Source organism: Morus notabilis, unplaced genomic scaffold (assembly GCF_000414095.1).
Source record: "Morus notabilis unplaced genomic scaffold, ASM41409v2 Scaffold1452, whole genome shotgun sequence".
NCBI classification, from domain to species: Eukaryota; Viridiplantae; Streptophyta; class Magnoliopsida; order Rosales; family Moraceae; genus Morus; species Morus notabilis.
In genome coordinates, this window is record NW_010360733.1 from 134114 (window position 1) to 142438 (window position 8325).

Here is an 8325-nt window from a genome sequence, read left to right on the forward strand (position 1 = left end):
CGCCCCTGGATGTGGGGCGCGCCCCTGGCTGTGGGCGCGGGCGCGCAGCTGGTTCGGGTTTCGCTTGGTTTTACGCGCTGTAGCCCGCTTTCTTGCATTCCAAAGCCTCCTCTTTTGTGCCTTAAAATCCTCTTTCGCCTCCTCTTGGCATTTATTCACAAGTTGGGCAAATATTATTCTTTTCTTCATGCAAAATCATCCAAGTTTGCATTTATTTATAATTCCTATAAAAGCAAACAAAAGACATTAAACTAACAAAAATACTTGAAAACTTACAAATATTCAAGCTTAAAAGTACTTGATTTGTTGGTAAAAATACCCGTCATCAGCACCCCCGGGACACCCCCGGGGAAACCCCGGGACACCGTCGGGGCACCCTCGGGACCGCACCGGCACACCCCCGGGGTAAAAATTTGCATTTTTATTCATGCTTTGCATTCTAAAATTAACATATGACTCTTAGGATTAATGGAACAAGAGGCACCATTGTTTGATGAATATTCTATTTTTTATGATTTTTCTTATTTTTCGTATTTAAAAAATAAAATAAAATGAAAACGACGTCCAAAAATTATGAAATTTTGTAGACACGATCCGTACATTTTTCTAGGCTTGCCTTCATAAAATGGCCTCAAAAAATGACAAATAAAAGAAAATGCTGTCAAAAAGTCCCCGACCCGCGCAGTGGGGCGCCCAGGGGCCGGGATGGGTAAAAAATTTACATTTTTATTTATCTTTTACATTTTTATTTATGTTTTACATTCTAAAATTAATATATGATTTTTAGGAAGTAATACACTAAGCGGCACAATTTTTTTTATCAATATTTTATTTTTTATGATTTTTCTTATTTTTCGTATTTGAAAAATAAAATAAAATAAAAGTGATGCCAAAAAATTATGAACTTTTGCAGATACAATCCTTACATTTTTCTCGGCTTGCCTGCAAAAAATGGCCACCAAAAATGACAAAAAAAAAAGTAAAGTGCCGTCAAAAAGCCCCCAGCCCAAGTAGTGGGGCGCCTAGGGGCCGTGATGGGTCAAAAATTTACATTTTTATTTATGTTTTATATTCTAAAATTAATATATAATTTTTAGTAATTCATGCAATGAGTGGCACCATTTTTTGATGAATATTCTATTTTTTATGATTTTTCTTATTTTTCGTATTTAAAAAATAAAATAAAATAAAAATAATGTCAAAAAATTATGAGATTTTACAGACACTATCGTTACATTTTTCTAGGCTTGCCTGCAAGAAATGACTACAAAAATGATAAAAAAAAAGTAAAACGCTATAAAAAAGCCCCCGGCCCAGGTAGTGAGGCGCTCAAAGGTCGGGATGAGTCAAAAATTTATACTTTTATTTATGTTTTGCATTCTGAAATTAATGTACGATTTTTAGGAATTAATGCAATAAGCGGCACCATTTTCTGATGAATATTCTATTTTTTATAATTTTCTTTTTTTTCAATTCTGAAAAATCAAATAAAATAAAAACGACGTCAAAAAATTATGAAATTTTATAGACACGAACCTTACACTTTTCTGGTGCCCGCAAAAAATGGCTACAAGAAAAGATACAATAAACTAAAACGCTGTGAAAAAGCCCCCAACCCACAGAGTGGGGCGCCCAGGTGCCGGGATGGGTCAAAAATTTACATTTTTATTTAAGTCTTTCATTCTAAAGTTAATATACGATTTTTAAGAATTAATGTAATAAGCGGCACCATTTTTTGATAAATATTCTATTTTTTAAGATTTTCTTTCTTTTTTACTTTGAAAAATAAAATAACATAAAAATGATGTCAAAAAGATATGAAATTTTATAGAAACAATCCTTACATTTTTTTGGGCATGCTTGCAAAAAATGGCCACAGAAAATGACAAAAAAAAGTAAAACGCTGTCAAAAAGCCTCCGGCCCACGTAGTGGGGTGCCCAGGGGTCGGGATGGGTACAAAATTTATTTTTTATTTATGTTTTGCATTCAAAAATAAATATACGATTTTTTTTGGAATTAATGCAACAAACATTACCATTTTTTGATGAATATTATTTTTTTTATGATTTTCTTGAGTTTCTTCTTTGAAAAATAAAATAAAATAAAACTGATGTAAAAAACATATGAAATTTGGCAGACACGATCCTTAAATTTTTCTCGGCTTGCCTGCCCAAGTAGTGGGGTGCCCAAGGGCCGGGATTAGTCAAAAATTTAAAATATTATTTATGTTTTGTATTCTAAAACTAATATACAATTTTTAGGAATTAGTGCAACAAGCGGCACCATTTTTTGATGAATATTATATTTTTTATGATTTTCTTTATTTTTCGTATTTAAAAATAAAAAAAATAAAAACTACGTCCAAATATTATGAAATTTTACGGACACAATCTTTACATTTTCTTGGATATGCCCGCAAAAAATGGCTGCAAAAAAAGACACAAAAAAGTAAAACGCTGTTCAAAAGCCCACGCCCCGCGTAGTGGGGCGCTCAAGGGCTGGGATGGGTAAAAAATTTACATTTTTATTTATGTTTTGTATTCTAAAAGTAATATACGATTTTTAGGAACTAATGCATCAAGCAGCACCATCTTTTTATTAATATTCTTTTTTTTATTTTTTTTTCGTCTTTGAAAAATAAAATAAAGTAAAAATGATGTCAAAAAGATCTGAAATTTTGCACACACGATCCTTACATTTTTTTGGGCATGCCTGCAAAAAAGGACCTAGAAAATGACAAAAAAAAGTAAAATATTGTCAAAACGCTCTTGGCCCGCATAGTGGGGCGCCCAGAGGCCGGGATGGGTCAAAAATTTATACTTTTATTTATGATTTCCATCCTAAAATTAATATATGGTTTTTAGGAATTAACGCAACAAGCGGCACCATTTTTTTGAAGAATATACTATTTTTATGATTTTCTTTATTTTTTGTCTTTAAAAAATAAAATAAAGTAAAAGTGATGTCAAAAAGATCTGAAATTTTGCGAATCCCATCCTTACATTTTTCTGGTCAAGCCTGCAAAAAGGGCCCCAGAAAATGACAAAAAAAGTAAAACACTGTCACAATGCCTCCGGCCTGCGTAGTGGGGGTGCCCAGGGGCCGGGATGGGTAAAAAATTTACATTTTATTTATGTTTTGCATTCTAAAGTTAATATACATTTTTTTGAAATTAATGCAACAAGTGGAACAATTTTTTTTTATCAATATTCTATCTTTTTATAATTTTCCTTATTTTTCGTATTTGAAAAATAAAATAAATAAAAATGATGTCAACAAATTATGAAATTTTGCATATATGATCCTTACATTTTTCCTGGCTTGCATGCGAAAAACGCCCACAAAAACTGACAAAAAAGTAAAACGCTGTCAAAAAGCCCTCGGCCTAGGTAGTAGGGTGTCCTGGAGCCGGGATGAGTCAAAAATTTATACTTTTATTTGTATTTGGCATTCTAAAATTAAGATACAATTTTTATGAATTAATGCAATAAGCGGCACCATTTTTTGATGAATATTCTATTTTTTATGATTTTCTTTATTTTTCATATTTAAAAAATCAAATAAAATAAAAATGATGTCAAAATGTTCTGAAATTTTACATACACAATCCTTATATTTTTCTGGCCATCTTGCCAAAAATGGCAACCAAAAATTATAAAAAGAAAAGTAAAACACTGTCAAAAGGACCCCGGCCCGCGTAGTGGGGCACCCAGGGGCCGAGATAGGTCAAAATTTTACATTTTTCTTTATTTTCTGCATTCTAATATTAATATATGATTTTTAGCAATTAAAGCAACAAGTGGCACTATTTTTTGATGAATATTCTATTTTTTATGATTTTCCTTATTTTTTGTATTTGAAAAATAAAATAAAAACAGCGTAAAAAAATTATGAAATTTTACAAACACGATCCTTACATTTTTTTGGGCTTGCCTGGAAAAAATGGCCACAAAAAATGAAAAAAAAAAAAAGTTAAACGCTGTCAAAAACCCCCGGCCCGTGTGTGGGGCACCCAGGGGCCGGGGCTGGTCAAAAACTTTTACTTTTATTTATGTTTTGCATTCTAAAATTAATATATGATTTTTAGAAATTAATGCAATAAGTGACACCATATTTTGATGAATATTCTATTTTTTATGATTTTCTTTATTTTTTTCTTTGAAAATAAAATAAAATAAAAATGATGTCAAAATGTTCTGAAGTTTTGCAAACATGATTCTTACATTTTTCTGGGCATGCCTACAAAAAATGGCAACTAAAAATGACAAAAAAAAAAGTAAAACGCTATCAAAACGCCCCCGCCCCGCGTAGTGGGGTGCCCATGGGCCGAGATGGGTGAAAAATTTATATTTTTATTTATGACTTACATTTTAAAATTAACATATTATTTTTAGGAATTAATGCACCAAGCGGTAGCATTTCTTCATGAATATTCTATTTTTTGTGATTTTTCTTATCTTTCGCGTTTGAAAAATAAAATAAAATAAAAACGACGTCAAACAATTATGAAATTTTGCAAACATGATCCTTACATTTTTTTAGGCATGCCTTAAAAAAAAGGCCACAAAAAATAAAAATAAAAAAAGTAAAACGCTGTGAAAAACCCCCGGCCTGCGTAGTGGGGCGCCCAGGGGTTGGGATGGGTCAGACATTTACATTTTTATTTATGTTTTGCATTATAAAATTAATATACCATTTTTAAGAAATAATGCAGCAAGTAGCACCATTTTTTGATAAATTTTCTCTTTTTTATGATTTTCCTTATTTTTCGTATTTGAAAAATAAAATAAAATAAAAACGATGTCAAACAATTATGAAATTTTGCAAACATGATCCTTACATTTTTTGGGCCTGCCTGCAAAAAATGGTAACAAAAAATGACAAAAAAATAAAACGCTATCAAAAAGCCCCAGACCCGCATAGTGGGGCGCCCAGGGGCCGTGATAGGTCAAAAATTTATATTTTTACTTATGTTTTGCATTCTAAAATTAATATACGATTTTTAGGAATTTGTGCAACAAGAGGCGCTATTTTTCATGAATATTCTAATTTTTTATGATTTTTCTTATTTTTCGTATTTAAAAAAGAAAATAAAATAAAAATAATGTCAAAAAGTTCTGAAATTTTGCAGACATGATCCTTACATTTTTCTGGACATGCCTGCAAAAAATGGCCCTAAAAATGGCAAAACAAGTTAAACGTTGTCAAAAAGCCCCCGACCCGCGTAGTGGGGCGCCCAGAGGCCAGGATGGTTCAAAAATTTATATTTTTATTTACGATTTGTGTTCTAAAATTAATATACAATTTTTAGCAATTAATGCAACAAGCGGCATCATTTTTTGATGAATATTCTATTTTTTTATGATTTTCTTTATTTTTCATCTTTGACAAATAAAATAAAACAAAAATGATGTCAAAATGGTCTGAAATTTTGCAGACACGGTCCTTACATTTTTCTGGGCATGCCCGCATAAAATGACTCCAAAAAATGACAAAAAAAGTAAAACGCTGTCAAAAAGCCTCCAGCCCGCATAGTGGGGCGCCCAGGGGCTAGGATGGGTCAAAAATTTACATTTTAATTTATGTTTTGGATTCTAAAATTAATATACGTTTTTTAAGAATTAATGCAACAAGCGGCCCCATTTTTCGATGAATATTCTATTTTTTTATTTTCTTTATTTTTCATATTTGAAAAATAAAATAAAATAAAAACGACGTCAAAAAATTATGAAATTTTACAGACACGATCCTTACATTTTTCTAGACATGCCTGTAAAAAAAAATGTGACAAAAATGACAAAAAAAACTAAAACGCTGTCAAAAAGCCCCTGACCCGCGTATTGGGGCGCCCAGGGGCCGGGATAGGTCACAAATTTATATTTTTATTTATGTTTTACATTTTAAAATTAATATACGATTTTTAGGACATGTAGCCTTTATTTGAGTAGATTGTTCTCTTTTTCCTGGCTTGATTTCTTAGAGAATGAAAAAGAGAAGATAAGAAGTCTAATGGAGTGCATATGTCAAATAATATATTATGTAGAATGGTTGTTATTTTCCTGTGCGTAAGGGGAAAACTATTTATGAATAATGCAATATTGCACTTTCAAATCATACATATGTTCTAATATGACGTGCTTATTATTATTGATCACAAACACAAAAGTAATAATAATAAAAATAATACACCTCTACACCACCCCCTCATCTTTCTATACTTAATAATTGACAAATAAAACACTAATCATCAAGAACAATAATGAATATTGGTTTTAATTAGTCAGCCCCCTTATAAACTTGATACCTGTAGACGGCAACCAAGACATCCCGTCAATGAACCGGCCGACAGTGAAGAAATTGGCGGTGGCGGCATCCCGAATGACATGGAAACCAGGCCATTTGACCCGGCCCGAGAGGCGGGCACCCGGCCCATAATTCCTATACTCACCATACCACAGCGTTCCCAAGGCAAAATCACCATACCACTCAAGCCACCCTCTAGGCTGCACCAAACCGCTCATGTAAGTGTTCATGTAAACCGTCCTTGAATACTGCTTCCAAGGCCTGCCAAGGTAGGTCGGCTGCGTGGCGAGGACGTAGCTATATTGGATGGAGAAACCGGTGCTCTGGTGCGGGTTTTTGCGTCCCTGCGCGGCGATGGTGACCTTCTGAAGGGGAAGCGGGACGCGGGTGTAGATCTTGCAATTTTGCAAGACGGCTGCGCCGTTGCCGAAGATGAAGTCGATGGTGCCATAGATGTCGCATTCGCGGTAGAATTGGCGGAGGGAGTGGGCGTAGAGCGTGTCCTGGTGGCCTTCCATGCTGCAGCGGAAGAAGGCGGATTGGTCCGAGTCCACTCTAAGAGCCACTGCTTGGTGGTTCTCTGGCCCGGCTGTGTTGCGGAATGTCATGTCTCTTGCTATGAATCCCTTCCCGGATACGGCTACAATATTATGCAACATTACATTAAATGTTAGTCATGGAGAAGTTGATTAATTTATCATTTGCATCATCTTGGTGACACTAGTATATGTTAGAGAAAACAGTTGTACAGGGATATTTGATTTGTTCCACTAGTAGTAATGTCACCTTGGAAAAGTTGTATATGTTTAAACTCGATTTATTGGAAAAGTTTGCATATAGAAAAATTTCACTAATGATGTTGAAATATTGTGACAATCATCAATCCCTTGAGGCACAAGGTCAAGAAAGGGTAAGTTGTGTCATCTCATATCGCTTGGGGATGATGATAGGTTTTGATTTATAAGGAATGACACCATCTTCCAATGATATGAGACCTTTTGGGGTGAGGCACAAAAGTAAAACCGTGCGGGCTCAGGCCCAAAGCAGACAATATAATACCAGGTGGGAGTGTGGGTCGTCACTTATGGTATCAGAGCATCTACCCAGCCGAAAATGTGGCCAACAAGGACGTTAGGGCCCTATAAGGAGGGGTGATTGTGACAACCATCAATCCCTTGAGGTACAAGGTCAAGAAAAGATAAGTTGTGCAGTCTTACATCGTCCGGGGATCCTCCCAATAGTATGAGGCATTTTGGGGTACGTGAGGTCCAAAAGTAAAACCGTACGGGCTTAGGCTCAAAGCGAATAATATCATACCATATGAGATGTGGGTCGTTACTAATATAACCCAAAATCATAGTATTTTACAAACAAAAATAATTAAAAAAATTACTGAATAATTTTGTAATAGAAACGCGAATATCATTATAATAAGTATGTAATTTTGTTATTCCTATATTATTTAAAATTTTCTATATTTTAAACTCATTCTTATAAATTTGTCATGTTGTATAAATTTTACCCTTTTTCACACATATTGCAAATTTTGTAACTGCATGCATATTTCTCATTAAAATAGGAACCATACTAATTACGTACTTTTTTTATGCAAAACATACTAAATTACTGGATTTATTAGCAAAGGAAAAAAACAGAAAAGGATCTCACTTCAAAAAAAAAGAAAGAGAAAAAGATCTGACCAAACATCTTTAAAAATGTCTATATATATATATATATATATGAGTGAAAAAACAATATATTAGGCATATTAATTATATATATGTGACTCACCAACGGTTGCAGTTCTGAAGGTAGTCGAACCCTGCATGAAGTTCCGATCACCCGTGACCACAGTCTTTCCAATTCCATCCCCAACAAACATTATATTTGTCTTCTTCCTCTTCATGTCAATATTCTCCCTATAAACCCCCTTCTTCACGTATATCACGTACCTCCTATTGCTATAGCTCGGCGCCGCATTCACTGCCTCCGTTATCGTCCGGTACTCCCCGCTCCCCTCT

The 8325-nt window shown here is 34.0% G+C and overlaps 1 protein-coding gene across 1 annotated transcript in view; it reads right to left on the reverse strand.

Moving 5' to 3' along the window:
* Window positions 1-6054: 6054 nt before the first annotated feature.
* LOC21411085 (putative pectinesterase/pectinesterase inhibitor 22) overlaps window positions 6055-8325 on the reverse strand; it is a 2935-nt gene continuing 664 nt past the window's right edge. The window contains exons 2-3 of the mRNA XM_024165059.1: window positions 8096-8323; window positions 6055-6944 (exon numbers count right to left, since the gene is read on the reverse strand). Of these exons, the coding sequence (XP_024020827.1) occupies window positions 6274-6944; window positions 8096-8323 (899 nt within the window). The 3' untranslated portion in view covers window positions 6055-6273. The remainder of the gene's footprint in view (window positions 6945-8095; window positions 8324-8325) is intronic.